Source organism: Misgurnus anguillicaudatus, chromosome 6 (genome assembly GCF_027580225.2).
Source record: "Misgurnus anguillicaudatus chromosome 6, ASM2758022v2, whole genome shotgun sequence".
In the NCBI taxonomy this organism is placed as follows: Eukaryota; Metazoa; Chordata; class Actinopteri; order Cypriniformes; family Cobitidae; genus Misgurnus; species Misgurnus anguillicaudatus.
In genome coordinates, this window is record NC_073342.2 from 18,892,058 (window position 1) to 18,915,720 (window position 23,663).

Below are 23,663 nucleotides of genomic sequence, written 5' to 3' on the forward strand. Positions count from 1 at the left end.
GACACAGAGCTTTTCAGATCAATGAGCTTTGTACAAAAGAGCATGAGTAAAGCAGAATATCTGGATATATCAAAATGTACGGTATGTGGAAAATAATGTTTGTTTAACCATGAACTACAGGAAATCATTGTATTATACCAAATACACAAAATAACGTTTTTTAGCAATGAAATAGTTAGGTGCTCTTTAATGTGACCCTGGACCACAAAACCAATGGGTTTTATATCCAAACGTGAAGTGAATCTTTGAAAAATTCGCAAATAAAGAAAAACAAAGAAATTCGAGGTGCGTTTCCATCAAGTTGTTTGAGCGAATGACGGCGGTATAGGGTAACCTATAGTAACCAACAGTAAACAAAACAATGTACGCGTGGAAAATGGAGAGATGACTGCATGTAGTCACGATGGGGCAAGCCACCAATGTATTTGCCGTGCAGCTTGCAATTGCCAAAATGAACGCTGTGCATAGAAGAACGAATGCAGACTTTTTATGAAGGCACTAGCAGCAAGGACATTGCGACGACGTCGAGCCCCATATATGGTAAAGACTAGTGATGGCGAAGTGAAGCTTTCTTGAAGCAGTGAAGCTTTCAACCCAATTGTATCGGAAAAAGGTTCATTACTCGAAGCTTTTCAAATCAGAGCTCAATGAGGACCTCTGCTGGTGAAAGTGCTGTTTCACAACATGTTCCACAACCAAACAACGTATTAATTTAATTATAAAAGCAAAACTTAATGGATTTACAAATTAAGGATAGATTCATAAATAAATGTAACACTATATTAAATACATGACCAAAGCATGTTCCATTTCATGCTTATGGTACTTCAAACAAAAATAACAAATTAAGGATAGACCTTGTCTCAAAAGTATAAAGTGTGAACCAATTTAAAAATATATCATGGTATTAGGTGGTGCAGAAAAGGCTTTTTACTACTAATATATTATATATATACATATCATAAACTCACTATACAGTAATCGATTCCGTGTAATGCAATACTCCAATACAACCCATGAGGGCGCGCCGCGCATCACACAATTCTAAACCTTTGAATCAGATAATGAAGCAGTCACGTGGGTGTGTGTGAAACGAAGCTTCGGACGTCATTGGTCACGTGATTTTGCCAGAACGAATCAAGCTTCGATACAAAGCTTCAATGAAAATCGGTTCGTTTTTTTGACACACGCTTCGGAGCTTCGGTGTCACTGGTAACATCACTAGTAAAGACAACTCCAGCGGAAACGGTCAGTCCGAGTAGGGGGAGGCTGCAGACCTGGAGCAAGGTAGATTTACGTACGTTCACTGACCATGGTGTTCCTGATACGTCCAGTAGGGTGTACAGTGAGTTCGCATTTTGGATCAACATGATACAAGATAAACAGTGTAATAAACAAACTGCTTTCGTGGAACGTATGTAGCTTCCGGTACACTCCGCAAAGAATCAATAACATCAAAGTCTTTTTTAGAGTGGTTTATTTCTGATTGCTGAACAAGCAAAGTTAGTAATTACCTTAGTTCAAATTATGGCTGAATCGTAACAAAAACTACACTGAGCTAACGTTACAGTGTTAAAAGGTGTAACTACTATATAATGTATACAATGTTAACTACAGATTGGCTGCCAAACCTCCCTTCAGTGATCCGTGATTGCCGTCTTCCCTCGTCTTTAGGAAACCAAACTGATGAGGTATTTGTTCCAGAGTTCAGTTAAGCCACTAGTCAGACCATTAAACAAACAGACGCGTGACCGTGACAACGCACGTGCGTCCAATGAAACCGTCACACGACACAGACGCGTTTCGTGGAATTCCCCATGTATGACGTCATATAGAACGTTCGCTCACTGGCTATATAAAGCCAGATAGAATTGGATTCTATCATTATGTGGTAAGTATCAGAACGGTAAAGATGCAGAAAACAGGCGTTGCGAGACACTCGTGTATGTTATGTGCTTTTTCATTATTTACTTTATGATTATTTATTGACTTTTTGTTAGACACAAATAATATAAATAGTTTTTAACGTAATTTAACTCAACCATTTTTTTTGCTGTGCAGTGGGCTTGGACAAAAAGCGCCAATGGCAGCATGTGTAACGGATTCGAGCGCGTTTGTAAAAGCTTTCTGTGTAAAACGTACTTATCTTAAAGTTTTTGTGAAAACATAAAAGGGGCGCTGCTAGTCGGAATCCAGACATATTATTCAGACAGTAATTATTTAGATGTTATGAAATGTTAAGTGAAGTATTATTTAAAAAATCATGTTTTCATGGATCCGACTCGAGTCGGTTGGAGAGGTCCATGTTCGAATTGTGTCAACTCTTGAGGTTTTCCACCTCATCCCATCCCAACAGTGGCGGTTCTAGACCATTTCAACTGGGGGGGGGGGGGCAATCTGGGGCCAGTCGTACTGTTAGAGGGACCAGTTACATTTAGAATTATTCTTGTCATATAATTTTCTGCACTGTACTAAAGGCATTAACAGGCAAAATACCATGTTTATAATCATTCAATGTATTTGCATTTCAACTTTATTTTTTACATTTGCATTACATCATTCAGTATTAGTCACAGTAAATGTAATTGCATTTTCATTATATTTTTACATTTTCATTACATATTTAGTATCAGTCACAGTCACTATTTACATTTTAATTGTATTTTCACATTTGCATGACATATTCCGTATCAGTCACATTAACTATTTACATTTTAATTACATTTTTACTTTTGCATTGCATATTCAGTCTCAGTCACTATTTACATTTTAATTATATTTTTACATTTGCATTATTCCGTATTAGTCACATTAACTGGATTCTACGATTTTTGTGGGGGGTTTTGCAAAAAGATCATCAAAAAACGATCGCAAATTAAAAAAATAAAATAATTTCACACCCCACATTTAGAGGGGTCACAAAGGGGGTTCAAGCTTGTTGTCACAGGGGCACTGGCCCCTCCCTAGAACCGCCACTGCGACCCAAATACGTAAGTTCTATTCAAATATGCTTATGTTGCCATTACTGTGAATATTTTATAAATCATGGCCATAGCCAGCTAAGGTCACTGAGGTCCGGACCTCGTTAAATTTATCATTTCAAAAATAAAATGTAAGTTTCTGTTGATTTATACACAGCCTACAGTAGACAATTGCAAATGAATTTAGTTTTTTTGTGAATTGAACAATTAATAACACACATATTCGAATTTTCTGTAATGGTTTTATTGTTTTTTTTTTTTAGCAGGGGACTCATCAGGTATTTGTTTTGAAAAGCAAACCAAGGAAAATAAAATGTGACCACGCTTGAGAAAACCCAGCTAGTTATTTTTTGTGATTTACTGTTTTCTACATAAAATCATCCTATACAATGTAAAGAACATTGTGTGAAAATATAACCTTGATATCTTTAATATTGACTGATTGAGTCAAAGATTGAGCGAAATTAAACTTTTGATGCTCCTAATAGACTGGATTTTACAGACAGGGGCACAATTCAGAAAAAAGAAAGTAAATAATCAAAGTTTACAAATTTCCACCATATACATTTTGTTTTCTTCACAATAATAGAGCATTTCCCAGTATGCACATGAATTATTTTAATATATTTAGTTAGTCTTCGGGTTTGGTGAGCTGCTCCAGACGCTGTAGGATGCTCTTCTGACCGTACCGCACGTGCAGGGCTCTTCTCTCTCTGCTGCTGAGTTTAGCCAGAGCTTCTTGATCCTCCAACAGTCTTCTGTCAGTTTCCACATCCTCAGAATAAGAGTTCAATGTTAGTCGAACCGCTGCGTGTAAGAGACGTTTCCACTCTGTCTTCAACTCCATCAGTCTCTCGAAATTCAAAGCCTGCTCCATTTTATCATCTTCATCACCTTCATCGTCCTCCCAACCTTCGTTTTCACGGAACTCCTCAAACTCTTGCCGCGACATGCACAGGACCTACTCGGAAAAACGCATGTTAATCAGCGGTTTATGGAAGCAAATAGGTCTGTTTAAGAAAGATTTTTGGTTAAAAAAGTAAGACATGGTTGCCTTAAAATTTTGAGTTCATTAAATTAAAAATATTAGTTTTTTAATATTTTTAAGTTGAATGAACAGTACAATTCAATCTAATGACCTTGAGTGTTGTGTAGAGTTCACTGTAGGTGAGAGAACCTGACTGGCCGAAGATAAAAACCCCTTTCTCTCCCACAATCTCCATCTCACCCAGCATCTTCCACTTGTCCGATAACAGCTGTTTGTCTGTTTTGCTTTGTGTCACTGTAATCACAAGCAAAGATACTTTTCTGTAGCCCTAAACATTATCAAAGTTATCAATACAAAAAATGAAACAAGGTCTATGTTAACATAACCCAGACAAAGAATTTGTACCTTGCATTGCTGCTTCATACACGCTGGACATCTGAACATCAGCGGTGTCATTGACGTTAGTTGGAAACGGCTCTGAAAAGCCGTACATGTGCAAGAGCTGCCAGTTTGCCATCTGACCGTAGGTATTAAAGACCTCCTCTCCCTTTTCAATCCGTCGTACAGCGACCATCTTCAAACAATCCTTTGCGTAATCAAAACAAAATGTTTGCTTGACTTTCAATTTGGTTTAAATATTGGATGTAGTTCTACTGTAGTATGTACAAAACAGCTAAATATCTGTGTATCACTTACAGGCGTATATTCCAGATTGGCATTATGCTTAGAGATGTGATTCAGCATGTCAGCCATGGGCACCATCATCGGAGGACTGGGTGCTTTCTCTTCATCATCCTCATCATCATCATCTACAGGCTCCTGAAAACTAAGAGAAGAAAGTGTTCAATATCAATATGGATTATATTAAATTCTAGCAAATATTTAGGCATATATTGACTTATTACATAAAGTGCCATCTAAGATTTCTGTATCTACGTTAATTAGTTAAATTCTGTTTTTTACCAAAATCTTTGCTTTGTTTACAGAATATAGCTTAAGTGAATCCTTATTTTAAGTTTGTATCAAAAATCTGATTATGTCCCTCTCAGTACCTCTCTTCTTCAAGTAAAGCATATGAGGAGCTTCATCTCACCTGTAGGCCATCACAAAAGCTACCAATCTCTTATAGAGCTCCAGGTTGTGCTTTTCAGGATCCCACAGATCAGGATGAGACTTCATGAACGGAAGGACGATGTCGTTATATTCGGCATGAAGTTTTTCCAGATCACTTTTGACAGCCTCTGGAATTCCTGTGCCTTTCAGAAGTTTATCCCGCTCCTCTTCTGACCTTCAAAACAAAACCACCACAACTTAGAATACAGGTTCCTTTAAAGGGACACTCCACTTATACTTAATATACTTATTTTCCAGCTCCCCTAGAGTTAAACATTTGATTCTTACCGTTTTGGAATCCATTCAGCTGATCTCCGGGTCCAGCGCTACCACTTTTATCATAGCTTAGCATTATTCATTGAATCCGATTAGACCATCAGCATCGCACTAAAAATCAACCAAAGAGTTTCGATATTTCTCCTATTTAAAACTTGACTCCTCTGTAGTCACATCGTGCACCAAGACCGACAGAAAACCAAAAGTTGCGATTTTCCAGGCAGATATGGCTAGGAACTACACTCCCATTCTGGCATAATAATCAAGAACTTTGCTGCTGTAACATAGCGGCAGGAGGCATAATGATATTACGCAGCAGCTGAAAATAGTCCCCTTAGTATCTTTCAATAGCAGGGGACTATTTTTGGGAAGTGCGTAATATCCGTTTTAATTTTCCGTCTGTCTTAGTACACGATGTAACTACAGAAGAGTCAAGTTTTAAAAAGGAAAAATATCGAAACTCTTTGGTTATATTTGAGCGTGATGCTAATGGTCTAATCCGATTCAATGGATAATGCTAAGCTATGCTAAAAGTGGTACCCCCCGACCCAAAGATCGGCTGAATGGATTCCAAAACGGTAAAAATCAAATGTTTAACTGTAGGGGAGCTGGAAAATTAGCATATTTTCAAAAAAAGTGAAGTGTCCCTTTAAGGACATCATGAAGTCTTCTTATATGATATATGATTTATTTGGTCTCCTACCAGAACATGGGATGATCCAGTGTACCAAAGTCAGGCCAGAGGGACAGGTACGGCTTCCAGTGCGAGTGTGGAGACGTGTACTCATAAAGGAGGGCCAGAAGAAGAGGAACCCAGCCCGATCCACTCTCTAAAGATTTCATACCTATAGACAATGCCATTATAAAACACTGAATCCTGATTCAAATGTAATATATCCCAAAAAATACTCTTACCATCTTCAAGCACCTTTTTGATCTCAGTGGTGCCCTGATGAAGAAGAGTCTCTCTGGGTATAGAGAATAAAACGTGTCCCTCTTCAATGTCCTCTTTGGCAAGCATGCCATACTCTGCAACTGTACCATCTTTACTTAAGCAGACCTAAAGCAGTACATATACATATGTTGTTTTCTTAAGATTTAAACAAGTCAAGGATGTAGGTTATTATCATCATGACAGCTTTTACTATCATAGTTACCTTATCACTGAGAGTCAGATTCACACTATCACACCATGACAAGAAAATCTTCAGTGGATCAAACGCATCAGTCTTACCATCTAACGTTATCTGAAAGACACGTGCGCTATTCAGATTCATAGATAATACATTTGTGAAACATCTACGTATCTGAATGTGGGACTGTTACAAAGACCACATCTATTTAAAATATAAATTATAAGTTAACTTACTTCAAACTTCCACTAAACTTACAATACTTTTATTAGTAGTAACTAGAGAAAGAGATTGTTTTACCTTTGCCCTTTTTGCATCTGTCGCCATCTTTTCTTCAAAAAGGCGATATAAATAACAAAATGTTTATAAATAAAATACAAATGTATGATCACAAAATATACAGTAATGATCACAGAAGCCTGCATGTGACCAGCACTGCTCGCGTCTTCTTCTTGATGTACATTTGCTGAATGAAAACAACAAAGCGCATTAGCGCCGCCTACTGGAGAGTTACTTTCAATTAAACGTAATAATAAGTCTGCATCAATTTATATTTTGTTTTAATTAACTGAATATATTATTTAATTCATGTTTTATTAATTATATTATTATATACTATTTTTCTATCAAACAGTCTAACTTTCTTACCCTCCCTCATTCTTTAAAGCCCCTAAAAGCTAGCATATTAACCATATTATTTTTCAAATTCATGGAGACTAAAGTTTTTATGGTGTGGCCTATAGATATTAAATGTACAGCACAAAATTCAAACCTCAACAATAGGTTTTTTATTATTGAAGATGTTTAGGCATCATCTAAAATAATTTTTTAAATAAGTCAATATATAATGTCATATCTTTTGTATATGGTGTCACTTGTTTGCCACATTACATCACACATATGCCCATGTTAACATTGCACCTTTAAATATAAATATTCACAAAATATTTTTAACATTTGTATAATTATTTTTAATTCAATGACACTTTACAGTAAGGATTAATTTGTTAACATATGCATTAGGTAATACACAATAAACTAAAATTAGCAAAAGTGAATAAATGCTCAGAAACTATATTGTTCATTGTTAGCCAATGCATTTACTAATGATAACAAATACAACCTAAAGTGTTGCCTATGTGTCTTGCTCAAACTATAATTACTAAGAAAAATTCATGGCGTGTGCAAGCAATAAATCTGTTTCTGAATCTGAATTTACAGATGTTAGTCAAACAATGTTTTTATTACAGTTTTTTACAATCACTTTGCTACTATTTTCAGAACCTTGATGTCATTTTTCACAACTCTAGATACAAAACTGAAAACGGTAATCACTTGTAACACAGGCTGTCTAGTGTTCAAAACATTGCATTGTGCATTCACATCTTTAAAGACATCTTGCACTTGCACAATCATTGTTTCAAAACACAAATTTACTGTGAAATACCATGAAAACATAACTATAGATCACCCACACACAAGCAACTGATAGTTTCACTAAGTCATTGTTTGTACAATCATTAAATATTGTAGAACAAAATTGGTGATACAGATTTCATTATGGTACATGTAGAGCAAATACATATCTGTAAAAGTACTGCAGTAGTAGAGAGAATACGACAGACACATTGGAATCATTGAACAAAGTTTGTAATGTATTGATGAAAACACTACAGTACAATCACAACATAGGTCACATCATTTTACAATCTGCACTCAATCATCAGTAACAAGTTGGCAGAATTGGACAAGCAATTACAAGGGCCTGCATCTATACAGTACAGTGATAATTGGTTCATGCTCCATGCTTATTGGTTACAATGAACCTCATTATCTTGAAACTTTCATGATTTTCAGTAAACATGGAAGATTCTTTGTCTGTTTCCATACAACTATTACGAATAATGCAACAGTTACTTATCATTTTGGGCAGTTGTATTGATTGATAGTTAGATCATTGTAAGAAAATGAATAGACACTTATTTGTGATGTGTGAATAGCCTTTTGAAACAGTAGTACGTTGATGTTAAGTTGTGTCATATTGAACATGTGATTTTGGTTGAATGAACAAATGATCCAAGTTTTATGTGTATTGTATCCAAGCAATTGAGAAAAGAGTTAAGAGTTTTGAAAAATGTGCATTTTGATCTTTGGTTGTGAGTTTTGTGTCTAGAGTTGTGAAAAATGACATCAATGTTCTGAAAATAGTAGCAAAGTGATTGTAAAAAACTGTAATTCATAGTCTCTTTAAGCTTCACAGACATCCTGTATGGTCTATGTGCTCGAGTCACTCAAAAAACAGGGGTGAAGTCTGGTTCTCCTGCGTCCTCCGGCCAGATGAACTCAAACCAGAGAGACCAAAAATAAGAAGCACCCTATCCAACCAGATCCTCCCCAAGACATTTGCGGGGATCTGGACAGATATGTATTATTTTACATTATTCATGTGCCTTTAAAGAATTTACAAGGTAAACGTATACATAAATTCACCATGACAGCAGAATGAAGCTTATCTTACAATGCTAAACAGAAACAATGTTATCTTACAAACAGAAAAGGCATAAATGTGTCAGGCTTGTCATACTGGTACTGATCATTCAGAAAGTTGACTGGATTAAGCTCATGAGGCAACCACTTCCACTTGTCCTTCTCATACAGCACAGAGGAGACGTTGGGAATGATGAGCGTTCCCCGTGAGAAAGAAGTCAGAAAAAAACACTTTTTAAACATAAACCACTGTAGATTTGTATTGTATACTGCAGGAATTTTCAAACTTTTCTGTCAGACGAACCCCCTTGACCTAAATTATTTACTTAAAGGGGACATTTGAAGATTTAGTGTGTTGTGATTCGACAGCAGCTTAGCTTGGCGTTAGCTTAGCTGGCGACTGCCGTAGCGTTCCTGTGGGCGGAGTTTAGTCAAAAAAACTGTTCTAGTGACGTCATTAAAGCAGGAAGTAGAGGGCTGTTGTCCAAACCGGCCGTTCGCTTTATGCTTTGAAAGGCGAATTCTGTTAAAGAAAGTATATCGCCTGGCAGTGAACTTTGAGCTTTATCATTTTACAGGTATTATTTATGCTATTATAGCAACATTACACACCGACTAGGGTTTTAAAAATGGGTTCAGGAAGAAGGTGACCTTTAAACTCACTCTTTTAAAATCAGGCATGGGATTTTCCAGATTAAACTGTAGCAGGGTTGCCAAATATCGGGAGGGGTTGTGGCCTAGATGGGAAGTTTTTGGGGCTGCAGGTTTTGATGAGAAAGAAGAAGAAGAAGAGAGAAAAGCTTATCCAAAGCAGAATCACATCGGCCAACATGTTTACTGTCGCTCCAATGCACCCTGACCTGTATTGATAAAAAAATAACATTGACGTGTTAAAGGCGGAGTCCATGATGTTTGAAAGCCAATGTTGATATTTGAAATCACCTAAACAAACACGCCCCTACCCCAATAGAATCTGGACCTTCTGTTGATAGACCCGCCCCACACATACGCAAACCGGCATTTGATTTGATTTGATTGGCTGTAAGTGTGTTTTGGTAGTCGGCCCGTCTCCTTTTCCAACGCGTTTTTCAAACATCGTGGACTCCGCCTTTAATGTGACCCTGCATTTTAAAAAGATAACTGGTGGTAGACCACCTGTATAGCCTTAATTACAGTAGCTGCAACAACTAGTCATAAAGTTTACAAATTGTAACATATAGATTGCAAGATTCTGATCATCATTGATTTGAACTTTTATTATTGTTAATATGAACAATGCAAAGTTTTAAGTTGCAATAAAGCAGTCAACACTTATGCAAAATTGTACACTTGTTAATGGACACTCATGTTATTTTGAATAATAAGGTACAACGAGGATATGGGCAAACATTTGCCATTACAATTCACATCTTCATGACTGACCAGTCACAATACATGCATTTTGCATCTGTGCTATATGTATTCATGATTAATATCATTTGCCAGGTTCTCTGAGTATGATGTGCATTCGGTAGGGTTTGGGTGTTTGTGTTACTCCAAACACAGGGGTGTAATCTGGTTCCCCTGCATCTTCTGGCCACACAAACTGAAATTGACGCAGCAGAGTGACCATGACCAGGAAGAGCTCCATACGAGCAAGACCCTCACCAAGACAAACACGGGGTCCTGTAAACAACATACTGTAAATACTGATGACAAAACAGAATGAAACAAGCACAAAAGATGTAAAACTTAGAACAAATACTTTCAAGTAAAGGGCACCTGTTATGCAAAATCCACTTTTACAAGGTGTTTGGACATAAATATTATTATATTATATATTTTTGCTCTCCACCCAAACAGAGGCGTTTTGAACATGAAGTTAATGATCTGTGAGGTATATATATTTGCGCTGAAATTTTATCATTTTATATACACTATTACGTCTTGTAAAAATGGCCATAATGGTGCCCTTTAAACCAAAGAAATGATACAAAGTTTAAAATTGCTTCGGTTTCATTTGCTATTGAGATAATTGGTTTAAAATTTGTATTGTAAAATGCAACAAGTGTTCACAAACCTTTCAATGTATTTCAGTATTACCTGCAGAAAATGGCATAAAGGCTTCAGGTTTCTCAAACTGGCCCTCATCATTCAGGAAGTTTGCTGGATTAAACTCATGAGGAAACTTCCACTGACCTTCTTCATTAAGTACAGAAGTAAGATTAGGAATAACAAGAGTTCCCTGGAAAAGATTAAGTGAAGTAAATTATGATTTTGAAAAGCTCAGGTTTAATTTACATGTCAATGTTAATGCCAAGCTCTCCAGTAAAGCTTCTTCCCTTTGGGAAGTTGTAACCCATCAGCTCTGTGTCTTTGGTGGTGCTATGAAGCGCACTTGGTACGGTGTTTGCCACACGCTGAACTTCATGAATCACAGCCTGTGTGTACGGCATATTGTGTCTGTCTTCATACGACGCCTGATCTTTACCTTCCAGAACTTCATCAATCTCTCGCTGACATCTCACTGGAGAAAAAACTAAGTCATAATTGACTGTGTTTGAGCTAAAGAAGATTCAGTGTTTTGTTGAAATACAGACCCTGAACATCAGGGTAATTCATGAGGTAGAGAAATGCAGCAAGAAGGGTGTTGGAGGTGGTGTCAGTCCCTGCAAAGTGTAAATCCATAATTTGCATGATGAGCTCGGCTTCAGAAAACGTGGAAGTCTCGTTTTCTTTCTGTGGAACATGAGATGTTGTTCACAAACTTTGGCACAAAAACATTGGGCCCATAAGAGATATGCTCATTTAAAATCAATATTCATAAACACAAACTCATATGGTATATATGAGAAAAGTCCAAGTAAAATCCAAAATGTAACACACACCTTATCAAGCTCATCCAGATAGCAGTCAATGAAGTCTCTCGGCTCTCCTGGGACTCTCGTCTTCTTGTGCTCATTGATCAGTTTCATAGTCATTTCTTTGATCTTTTCTGCATTATCAAAAGCTTTCTTAAAAGGTAGAGGCAAGTTTCTCAATAAAGGAAAGGCTTCATATACCTGTAAAAATCAAATTTTTGTACATTCTGTAATCATTTACACTTTTGCATGTCGTTTCAATCCTGTTTGACTTAATGCATGGAAAATAAAAGACAATATTGTGATTACAGCATATTTAAGTCAATATTGTATCTTACCACGTTCCAGGGTCCACTGATAATCTTTGAGTTTTCTGTAATAAGTTGAACGTAGCTTGTAAGAAATTCATCGCTGTAGTCATAGCGGGATCCAAACAGAACCAAACTGATAACATTTGATGCAGCATTGTGAAACAAGGTCTGAGGATTCACAGCTCCTCCTGTATGATTTAACATTGAAAGCATCACAATTTACTAAGTTTATTTATTTGACTTAGTGGGAAAAACAGCAATTGAATGGATAGTTCACACAAAAATTTTAATTCTGTCATAAGTTACTCCTCATCTACTGAACCTGTATGAGTTTCTCTCCCTGTTTAATACATAAGATATTTTGACGAATTAAGGTATCCATTGACTTCCATAGTGTTTGTTTTTCCTACTATGGAAGCCAATGAGTATTGTCAATTGTTGAGGTTGCCATCATTTATCTTCTTTTGTATTCTACAGAAGAGAGAAAGTCAACATGACGACTAAATAATGACAGCATTTTAATTTTGGGGAATTAAAAGAATAGTAAAGGAATGTGTTTGGCAGGACAAAGAAAGTTATATACACAGATGGTTGAGTAAAATATGGGTTAATTAACTATTTCTTTAATAAATAATTTTTTTGCAAAGACTAACCAGCATTTTTTTCCAAATAAGCAACAATATGTGATATCTCTCCCAGAATCCTCTCCTCCATTGTTTGCCTCCCCAAACCAAAGTTTCTCAGGGTCATGAGAGCAAAGCGTCGATGTTCCTTCCAACCAGGGCCATAGTCGGCCATAAGAATACCTTTTAAAAAAAAAAAAACAGTGATGTTGGTTATGACTATAAGGACTTTTCTTTTTGTGTCTGCTACAGCCTCTGTAGCAGGCCAACGTAGTACATGTAAGATTTTCAATCAGCCACACATCTCAATTATATTCACAACAGGTTTTTCTCTGACACGTTGATTTAATATTAAGTAATGTTAGCTTAAAGGGATACTCCAGCAAAATATCAAATAATTATCCCATGATTTTCTTACCCTTAAAGAGTCACACAGATCCAAAATCGCAGTGTGTCATGTAGCTGCCCATCAATGTAAACAATGTGCAAAGTAGTTGAACCAAAAAGTTCACGATTAATAAAGTTATTGGCTTCTAAAGTAGGGGTCGACTCTGAATCGCTGAAACGAGTTGTCATATGGATTGAATCTCCTGCCTGTCTTTTATCTACGTAATACAAACACTTTGCATAATAATCTCCGCCTACAGCCTTGTCTGGGAGAAACGAAAACTCTTACCTAGCTAGTTAGTGTGTAAATATCATTCCACAATGTGTTTTCAGTTTGTGTTGTTTTCACTACCAAAGGATGTAGATATATGAAGAATCAGTGGTTAAAATGACTTTATCACGGAGGGATTTACTAATTGTTTGGCAATGAAAGATTGTTCAGTACCCACTTTATTGGAGGAACATGCGTCTCCTAACCACAACCTGTAAGTATGATTATTACATTGTGTTTATTTTCCCCCGAGTGTTCTAAAATGTCTAGTTTACTGTAATGTCTTATCAGTAAGCTGCGCTAGCAACGCATCTTGCAGTTAAACTTTGGCCCGGTTAGCTTAAGTTACACTTGCTTAAATGAGTGTAAAATGTTAGTGTCTGTCGTAGTTTTTATTGCTTGGATTAATGATTTGTATTGATGTCGATAATGTCTTCTCAGTAAATCATGTTAGCACTAGGTCAATACATATTGCACTATTGTTGGTCTGTGCCACTGATCTGTGGTCTGTGTGTCAGTTGACCAATCAGAGCAGAGGAGGCTACTGAAAGGTGAGGTTTAGGCAGACTGAAGACACTTAAAATTAGCATCTTACTGGCTCTTTAAAGGTGCAGTGTGTAAATTTTAGCAGCATCTAGTGGTGAGGTTGCGAATTGCAACCAACGGCTTAGTCCACTGCTCACCCCTCGCTTTTGAAACACATAGAGAAGCTACGGTAGCTGCCACCGGATAAACATGTCATCGCCGGAGACAACTTCACTGATCCCTGTTTTTTACTGTTATATAAGCTTGGAAAAGCAAAGACATTTACTAAAATAACTCCAAATTTGTTTGTCTGAAAGATGATGGAGAAATGTGTCTCAGATTGCTTGAGGGTGAGTAAATCATGGGGTAATATCCCTTTAAAATCATTTACCATGGGTAAAAGTGCATCCTTCTTGAACAAATCTTTCTTTTAATGCAAAATATGTACTCCAGTTGTCATTGGTGCAGTACACTTTTTAAAAGGTCTTATTATCATTAGGTACAGATATGTATACATTGGTACCAATACCTTTAAGGCACCAATATGCACCTCTGGGGTACTCAGTCATATGCACTCTTTAGATATAAAGGTGTATTTTTTGAAAGGTTACTGCCTCTGTGACAGCTAGGGTACATATTTTTGGTTGGATATACTGAACTAACATAACAAGGGAAAGTCTTAACGTCCTGCTGATAGTTAAACTTACCTTTAAAATCTGACATATGAGTGAACATGCTCTCTTGTGGCCGTCCTGCAAAGTCTACAGCTTTAGTAACCAGAGCTTCCTTTATAACCTCAAAACTATTAAGAATTACAACAGGTCGTGATCCCCAATAAAGCGTATAAATCTTCCCATAGCATTCTGCAAACTAAAATTATGATTTTATTAAGCATGAAAAGCAACTTTTTAAGAAAATCAGTAATTTCACACCTTAAATCAAAAATTAAACATACCCTTTTCAAATCGTTCAAAGGATTGACGTTGTTCAGATGAAGAAGATTTCCAAATATTGGAAAAGGTTGAGGTCCAGGAGGAAAGTTCTTGGGCCTCGCGATCTGAATGAGGAGGAAGAGTAGAAAGATGCATATCCACACCAGAGTCAAAAATCCCAGCATTTTGTCTGATACCTAGCTGTTACAGCTTTATTCTTAAACCAGCAAAAACAAGATTTTGGATTTGAACCACCCACTTAATCTCCTCTTGGCATATTGCCTGTCTGAACAAACATTACAGTCATATTCCAGATAAAATGAACTCTCACACATAAATACAACCGCTTCTGTATCTGTGTTCATCTGACCAAACTGCTAAGTAGACCTTTAATCCCTCTGTAGTCGATCCTTGTATCCTAATAGCATATGTAAAAGGTTTATTTCTGTGACAGTAATTTGTTCATGCTTTAAGTAAGGAATAATTGCACACCCAAGGTGGTACATCGTGGGTGTGTATTATTTTCAAATAATTCAAAGTACCGGAGTCAATTATTCCGCTTATACCACGGTTACCACAAACATTGCTCTAGTGCCTATTTTTGACAAGTTAGGGGTGCGGTTTACTGAAAAATAATTAACACCCAGGAAACATTTCTCATTTAATGCGAAAATGCGCATTTGCCCGATTAATTGTCACAACCCTAATCAGAATACAGCATTCAACAGACCCGTGGTATAAAATAGCTTAACTGTGATTAAACGGTAGGTTACACCCTTTCTATTTTCTCAATTTTGGTGAGCTTGTGCAAATTGTAGCCTCTTTTTCTTATTTGTAGTGGAGATGAGTGGTACCCGGTGGGGTCTTCTGCTGTTGTAGCCCATCCACCTCAAGGTTGTGCGTGTTGTGGTTTCACAAATGCTTTGCTGCATACCTCGGTTGTAACGAGTGGTTATTTCAGTCATAGTTGCACTTCTATCAGCTTGAATCAGTCGGCCCATTCTCCTCTGACCTCTAGCATCAACAAGGCATTTTCGCCCACAAGACTGCCACATACTGGATGTTTTTTCGCTTTTCACACCATTCCTTGTAAACCCTAGAAATGGTTGTGTGTGAAAATCCCAGTAACTGAGCAGATTGTAAAATACTCAGACCGGCCCTTTTGGCACCTACAACCATGCCACGCTCAAAATTGCTAAAATCACCTTTCTTTCCCTTTCTGACATTCAGTTTGGAGTTCAGGAGATTGTCTTGACCAAGACCACACCCCTAAATGCACTCAAGCAACTGCCATGTGATTGGTTGATTAAATAATTGCATTAATGAGAATAGTGTTCCTAATAATGCTTTAGGTGAGTGTACATGTACATACAGTATTGTTCAAAATAATAGCAGTACAATGTGACTAACCAGAATAATCAATGTTTTTAGTATATTTTTTTTTATTGCTACATGGCAAACAAGTTACCAGTAGGTTCAGTAGATTCTCAGAAAACAAATGAGACCCAGCATTCATGATATGCACGCTCTTAAGGCTGTGCAATTGGGCAATTAGTTGAATTAGTTGAAAGGGGTGTGTTCAAAAAAATAGCAGTGTGGCATTCAATCACTGAGGTCATCAATTTTGTGAAGAAACAGGTGTGAATCAGGTGGCCCCTATTTAAGGATGAAGCCAACACTTGTTGAACATGCATTTGAAAGCTGAGGAAAATGGGTCATTCAAGACATTGTTCAGAAGAACAGCGTACTTTGATTAAAAAGTTGATTGGAGAGGGGAAAACCTATAAAGAGGTGCAAAAAATGATAGGCTGTTCAGCTAAAATTATCTCCAATGCCTTAAAATGGAGAGCAAAACCAGAGAGACGTGTAAGAAAACGGAAGACAACCATCAAAATGGATAGAAGAATAACCAGAATGGCAAAGGCTCAGCCAATGATCACCTCCAGGATGATCAAAGACAGTCTGGAGTTACCTGTAAGTACTGTGACAGTTAGAAGACGTCTGTGTGAAGCTAATCTATTTTCAAGAATCCCCCGCAAAGTCCCTCTGTTAAAAAAAGGCATGTGCAGAAGAGGTTACAATTTGTCAAAGAACACATCAACTGGCCTAAAGAGAAATGGAGGAACATTTTGTGGACTGATGAGAGTAAAATTGTTCTTTTTGGGTCCAAGGGCCACAGGCAGTTTGTGAGACGACCCCCAAACTCTGAATTCAAGCCACAGTACACAGTGAAGACAGTGAAGCATGGAGGTGCAAGCATCATGATATGGGCATGTTTCTCCTACTATGGTGTTGGGCCTATTTATCGCATACCAGGATCATGGATCAGTTTGCATATGTTAAAATACTTGAAGAGGTCATGTTGCCCTATGCTGAAGAGGACATGCCCTTGAAATGGTTGTTTCAACAAGATAATGACCCAAAACACACTAGTAAACGGGCAAAGTCTTGGTTCCAAACCAACAAAATTAATGTTATGGAGTGGCCAGCCCAATCTCCAGACCTTAATCCAATTGAGAACTTGTGGGGTGATATCAAAAATGCTGTTTCTGAAGCAAAACCAAGAAATGTGAATGAATTGTGGAATGTTGTTAAAGAATCATGGAGTGGAATAACAGCTGAGAGGTGCCACAAGTTGGTTGACTCCATGCCACACAGATGTCAAGCAGTTTTAAAAAACTGTGGTCATACAACTAAATATTAGTTTAGTGATTCACAGGATTGCTAAATCCCAGAAAAAAAAATGTTTGTACAAAATAGTTTTGAGTTTGTGCAGTCAAAGGTAGACACTGCTATTTTTTTGAACACACCCCTTTCAACTAATTGCCCAATTGCACAGCCTTAAGAGCGTGCATATCATGAATGCTGGGTCTTGTTTGTTTTCTGAGAATCTACTGAACCTACTGGTAACTTGTTTGCCACGTAGCAATAAAAAATATACTAAAAACCTTGATTATTCTGGTTAGTCACATTGTACTGCAATTATTTTGAACAATACTGTAGATGCTACATTTGGCAGTTTCAGACACATAGTTGCTTAGTTGGGTTTCACAATGCATATGTGAGTTGCGCTTTCTTTAAGCGTAAACTTCAGTGTCATGATGCTTTTGTATAAGAATTTAAGCAACGGTCAAACTGATCTTGAGGCTGAACTGTGTTCTTCAGAGTCAGGGTATAGAAATTGATTAAAATTCTTGGGGAAATTTGTCATTTTTTTATTACATTAGGTTATCATATATCTGTTGTAATACATTTATTTTTGTTGACCTTAATATATGTGACCAGTCACACAAAACATCATGAATATTATTTGCCAGGTTCTCTGAGTCTGATGTGCATTCTGTAGGGTTTGGGTGTTTGTGTTACTCCAAACACAGGGGTGTAATCTGGTTCCCCGGCATCTTCAGGCCAAACAAACTGGAATCGACGCAGCAGAGTGACGATGATCAGGAAAAGCTCCATACGAGCAAGACCCTCACCAAGACACACACGGGGTCCGGTAAACAACATACTGTAAATACTGATGACAGAACAGAATGAAACAAGGTAAACAATGAAAATATTAATTATCCTACATATTTCTGAACAGTTACCGGTAGAAAATGGCATGAAGGCTTCAGGTTTCTCAAATTGGCCCTCATCATTCAGGAAGTTGGCTGGATTAAACTCATGCGGAAACTTCCACTGACCTTCTTCATTCAGTACAGAAGTAAGATTAGGAATAACAAGAGTTCCCTAAAAGAGTAAAGGAGAAAAAAAGAAAATTATTAACAATTATTAAATATGAAAAGCTCAAGTTTATATTGAGGTTTTCTAACCTTTGGGATGTTGTAACCCATCAGCTCTGTGTCTTTGGTGGTGCAGTGAAACACACTCAGTGGTACGGTGTGTGCCACACGCTGAACTTCATGAATCACAGCATGTGTGTACGGCATATTGTGTCTGTCTTCATACGACGCCTGATCTTTACCTTCCAGAACTTCATCAATCTCTTGCTGACATCTCGCTGGAGGAAAAACAAAGACATGATGATGTGTGTTTAAGCTTAAAGTGCCCATATTATGAAAAACTCACTTTTTCTGGGTTTTAGGGGAAAAAAATCATCCATTCTGTTTTGAGTGAGATACAGGTTTCTGAATGTCCTCTGCCTTGAATCTCAGATTACACGGTTTCAAACTCAGCTCCGAAGTGACGTAACTAGCCGTTTTGTCACATTCAGTTTGAATTTCCCCGCCCACCACCCCACTCGCAGGCCTCCACCCACCAGGTAGCTAGAGAACACAGAGAGCAGTCACTTCGCTGATACCCTCTGTGCTGTCATCATTTCTCACGGAAATAACAGCGCTATTTGGATATTATGGATTACTCCCGCCTACTTTTAAAAACAAAGTTTTAACGCGTGGTTATTGGAACCTGGAGTAATCTTATATACAGTGTGTTACGACGCAAATAGTCATCAGGTTGTAGGCGATAAGACGTTCATGCGAAATCTGATGTAAACAACAGACTATGTATCTATATTTCACGGATTATATGCATTTGTGGACAAAAATGGTCATTGGATGTATTTTATTGGACTTTCATGGATCATTCACACATCTGAAACAGACTGGATTCGATTCGCGATCGTTGTATCAACACAAAAGGTAAGAAGTCGCGTTATATTTTGCATGTTGTCATCTTCTGTCACAAAATACTACATTTATGATGCTAGAGCATCTGTATCTCAAAACAGAGATCATACATTGATGCTAATCCCGTAAATTATACCTTTTAAATGTATAGTGATGTTAAAATTGTTTGTAAAATTGTTTTGCAGTAACGTTAGGCTATATAGATATTTTTATAATAATAATAATAATAATATTATATAAAATAATAACACAGTATGGTCTGTACTGCTCACGATATCACTATGCATGCGCACATGACGTTAGTAGTGGGGCGTGATCAAAGGAGCAGCAGCTCATAAATATGTAATGACTAGCTCAAAACGGCACAATCTGAACTGCCCTGAAACAGGGGCTCCTTGGATGGGTAACAATCTTTTCCTACAAGCTATTTCGAGCAAACAACTTTTGAAACATGCTTTATGGAACTCATACACCTATTTAACTTGTGGAAAAGCAGTCATAAGATGGGTACTTTAATAATTTGAGCAAAATGAATCAAACTCAGTGTGTTTGTAAAATACAAACCCTGAACTTCGGGGTGATTCATGAGGTAGAGAAATGCAGTGAGGAGGGTATTAGATGTTGTATCAGTCCCTGCAAAGTGCAAGTCCAAAATGTACATGATGAGCCGAGATTCATCAAAGGTGGAGCCATCATTACTTCTCTAGAAACATCAGATATTATGAAGATTTATTAGTGAGGTTTAAATTGTTTGAGTCATGCAAATTTTTAGACTATAACACACAAACTCAAACCTTATCAAGCTCATCCAGATAGCAGTCAATGAAGTCTCTCGGCTCTCCTGGGACTCTTGTCTTCTTGTGCTTGTTGATCAAAGTCAAAGTCATATTTTTTATCTCTTCTACGACTTTAAAACCTTTTCTAAACGGTAGGGGTATGCATCTCAATGCAGGAACTGTGTCGTATATCATGTTTAAAATGGAAATATTTGACATTTTCATATACAATAGAATTTCCATTTCTTAATTTAACAAATGCTTTCATTTAATTATTCTACAATGACAACATCTCAAATAATCTGTGGCATCATTTCCCAAATACGAATATCAATCATTGCTATTTGTATTAATTCAGCAAATATGGTTTATGTAAACACTGTTTTTGAAACAGATGTTTTTTGGGATCCAGTATCTCTCTCACCATGTTCCATGGTCCATTGATGATCTTTGAAATAGCTGTACTGAGTTGAACGTAGCGTGTGAGAAATTCATCACTGTAGTCAAAGCGCGATCCAAACAGAACCAAACTGATAACATTTGATGCAGCGTTGTGGAACCAGGTCTGAGGACTCACCGTTCTTCCTGTACAATGTAACAATTTTGAAACCTTTTGTCAGCAAGTTCCAATAAAAGATATGAAAATATTAAAATATTTTTTTTGTATTTAAATGAATACCAGCATTTTCTTCCAAACAAGCAACTATATGTGAGATTTCTCCCAGAATCCTCTCTTCCATTGTTTGCTTCCCCAGACCAAAGTTTCTCAGGGTCATGAGAGCAAAGCGTCGATGTTCCTTCCAGCCAGGGCCATAGTCGGCAAAAATAACACCTTTGTTAAAATTGTAAGGTAAGTTTTGAGCTTTTGTGAATTTTAAACCTATTATGACCTTATAATCACTCAGAATTACATTCACTTTTATGCTTCTTAGCAAAACTTAAGAACATTAAAGAGATTTGGAATTCAGTGTGAACTGACAACTTTATAAATCTTAAGAAATTACTTAAAATTTTGACCATTATTTTAAAGTGAAAATCATTGTAACTTATTAGTAATTACTCAGGACTTAAGACAGAAGTCTCAATAAATTATTTAAAATGTTGACAATTTTCGGTCTTTTTAAATATGTCTTAGTTAATGTATTGTTCACTAGGATTTATTCGAAATGTAATAGTAAATAATGACTATTAAATAAGTAATAAGTAACTAATTGCTACTTAACCCAAACATTAAAATGCAATTACCTACTGATAAGTTAATCGCTCTTCTTTATTAGTTACCAGTAGTGATAACAGTGTTAATGCAGCACCAACCTTTGTTCTGCATTACTTTATGTGTAACTACCTATTAAGTATGGAGCATTATTTTGAGTTCAACTAATGAAAAATGGGGGCAAAAACAAGTGTTGCTTTTGGTCAGTGTAAATGATTGATGCTGTAATTCCTTTTACTTACCTTTATTCTCTGTAATATGATTGATCATAAAGTCCTGAGGCCGTCCTGAAAAGTCTACAGCTTTAGTAAGCAGAGCTTCCTTCATAACCTCAAAACCATTAAGAACCACTGCTGGTTTTGATCCCCAAAACAGGCCATAAAGCTTCCCATAGCGTTCTGCAAACTAAAAATATTGCACAAAAAAGATTTTGATTTAAAATGACAAGAAATAATTCCAAAGTTATGTAAATCACAGTTTTTTTTTAAATTAAATATATATAAAAAAAAACTTTATAAATAGAGAACAAAACTTATACAATACTCTTTTAAAATCTTTCAAAGGATTGGCAATGTCCAGATGAAGTAGATTTCCAAATACTGGAAGAGGTTGAGGTCCAGGGGGAAAGTTCTTGGGCTTTCGGATCCGAATGAAAAGGAATAAGAGGAATATGCATATCCACGCAACAACCAAAGTACCCAGCATGCTGACTGACAAACTGAATGTACTGATGTAAGCTCTGTTTACACCAGTAAAGAGCTTGTGAACTCAAATCACCTATTAAAACAAACTGAATCTGCCTTGTGTGGCATGTGTTTACAATGCACGTGTTCAGATATGGCTATATACCAGGAGTAATAAAATGATCAGTCTGTTAAGCAAGCACTCGCACAGCAAAATCCCCGGTGTTAAATAAACACTGCTTGGTGTATATATAATCCACTCCCAGATGGGTGTGTAAAAAGACTGGTGTTAAAATTTAACACTGAAGCAGTGTTGAAGTTAATGAGATAATGAAGTGATGATTAAGACATTAATGGTGAACACCTGCTGGTTATTCTGTGTCAAATTAACCAAATTTTCCTGGATTATTTTGGTTAATACTAAAATTATGAAGAAAGACAAAATGCAATAGATGAATACAGCAAAATCCCCAGTATTAAATGAACATTGTTGGGTGTATGACTCCAAAAGCTGCAATCTTTCACGTTTGCCTCTCTATCATCATCTCTCTTAAAAAAAAAACTAAAATTATAACTTGCAGCGTTATTTTCTAAACCGGGATGATAAGTTTAACTTCTAAACAGCTGTCAGAACAAAATACAAGCATCCACACACATGATTTAGTAGACAAATCTTCTTTCTGACGTGATGTAATCACAGAATGTATCACATTAGTGTTTGTTATGGGTTCATTTGAAGTCACCATTATTGTGATTAACGTTTCCTTTAGTTAGGCATTCTTCCTTTAACCTTCACTAAACTAATTTTCCTCTTTTAGCAATTGTAAGATTGTTTTATTAAGACTGCTTGTTCATTGCTTGATGTAGAGGGAAAACTGTTCAGACCATCTGAGGTTGTTTATTTATATTATACTCTACCAATCATTAAAAGATTTGATCATAAATAAATGATATAGACAATAATGCAAAAATTCTCTGAATATGACACAGTTCTGAATAAGACTGCTGTAATGCTTTAGTTTTTTTTTTGCCTAAGAGAGACATCATAACTTCTGATACAAATCTCAACAATGGTGACAGTAAATGGTAAGAAATTTGCAAAATTTTGTCATGTCACAATGCATGATGGGAGTTATGAATGAGTTTTATACAATCCTGGTACCCAGCATGCATTGCGGCATGAAACTTTGTTGTTGATTGTCACCATGATTGTGTTTTATAGGCTGATTGTTGATGTCTCAGTGTGTCTGATTGAAACCACAGATTAGATTTCGGTGAAAAATATTAACTCTTAAGGCTATATGGATTTCATGGCGTGGACCGAATATAAAATTATACACGGTGATTATGTTTTTTGTATGAGATCATTGAATCACAACACTTATGTTTTCATAATAATTAACATAGTAACAGTTTAAGACTTCATTTATCTCATCTTCCTCTGCTCTAACAGAAGTGTTTAATAAACACACTGCCACAATGAGCAGAAG

The 23,663-nt window shown here is 36.6% G+C and overlaps 2 protein-coding genes and 1 long non-coding RNA gene across 4 annotated transcripts; 1 reads left to right on the plus strand and 2 right to left on the minus strand.

The window, feature by feature from the left end:
• The first annotated feature begins 479 nt into the window (after positions 1 to 479).
• LOC141364318 (uncharacterized) lies at positions 480 to 4,850 on the plus strand. Its single transcript, XR_012370045.1, has 2 exons — positions 480 to 1,345; positions 4,668 to 4,850. It is a non-coding gene; the product is annotated as an uncharacterized lncRNA (long non-coding RNA).
• On the minus strand, positions 2,821 to 6,935 carry setd6 (SET domain containing 6, protein lysine methyltransferase). Its single transcript, XM_055193054.2, has 9 exons — positions 6,792 to 6,935; positions 6,516 to 6,605; positions 6,274 to 6,418; positions 6,062 to 6,203; positions 5,063 to 5,257; positions 4,666 to 4,795; positions 4,375 to 4,555; positions 4,121 to 4,263; positions 2,821 to 3,942 (listed from the first exon to the last, which is right to left on the minus strand). The coding sequence occupies exons 1-9, from the start codon at positions 6,816 to 6,818 to the stop codon at positions 3,613 to 3,615; spliced, it is 1,383 nt and encodes a 460-aa protein (XP_055049029.2). The 5' UTR covers positions 6,819 to 6,935; the 3' UTR covers positions 2,821 to 3,612.
• A 3,284-nt stretch (positions 6,936 to 10,219) lies between these two features.
• On the minus strand, positions 10,220 to 22,387 carry LOC129434164 (cytochrome P450 2D15). Of its 2 annotated transcripts, none has more exons than XM_073868668.1 (9): positions 22,034 to 22,387; positions 21,733 to 21,895; positions 20,957 to 21,109; positions 20,702 to 20,862; positions 20,296 to 20,469; positions 20,066 to 20,204; positions 18,686 to 18,873; positions 18,461 to 18,602; positions 10,220 to 10,643 (listed from the first exon to the last, which is right to left on the minus strand). In XM_073868668.1, exons 1-9 carry the CDS (start codon positions 22,193 to 22,195, stop codon positions 10,453 to 10,455), a joined length of 1,473 nt encoding a protein of 490 aa, XP_073724769.1. In that variant the 5' UTR covers positions 22,196 to 22,387; the 3' UTR covers positions 10,220 to 10,452. The 2 variants fall into 2 exon arrangements, with proteins under 2 accessions (XP_073724769.1, XP_073724768.1); XM_073868667.1 differs by lacking the exon at positions 10,220 to 10,643 and adding an exon at positions 18,067 to 18,363 and having other exon boundaries at positions 18,460 to 18,602; positions 22,034 to 22,385.
• Positions 22,388 to 23,663: the final 1,276 nt, after the last annotated feature.

Excerpts from the sequence above, each read along its gene's own strand:
- LOC129434164 (XM_073868668.1), bottom strand. The coding sequence starts at position 22,195 with ATGCTGGGTACTTTGGTTGTTGCGTGGATATGCATATTCCTCTTATTC. Across the intron at positions 21,110-21,732 it reads TCATATTACAGAGAATAAAG|GTGTTATTTTTGCCGACTAT; the intron begins GTAAGTAAAAGG and ends ATTTTAACAAAG. Across the intron at positions 18,603-18,685 it reads TGGGTTACAACATCCCAAAG|GGAACTCTTGTTATTCCTAA; the intron begins GTTAGAAAACCT and ends TTACTCTTTTAG.
- setd6 (XM_055193054.2), bottom strand. The coding sequence starts at position 6,818 with ATGGCGACAGATGCAAAAAGGGCAAAG. Across the intron at positions 5,258-6,061 it reads CTGGATCATCCCATGTTCTG|GTCAGAAGAGGAGCGGGATA; the intron begins GTAGGAGACCAA and ends TTTGTTTTGAAG. Across the intron at positions 4,264-4,374 it reads GTATGAAGCAGCAATGCAAG|TGACACAAAGCAAAACAGAC; the intron begins GTACAAATTCTT and ends TTGTGATTACAG.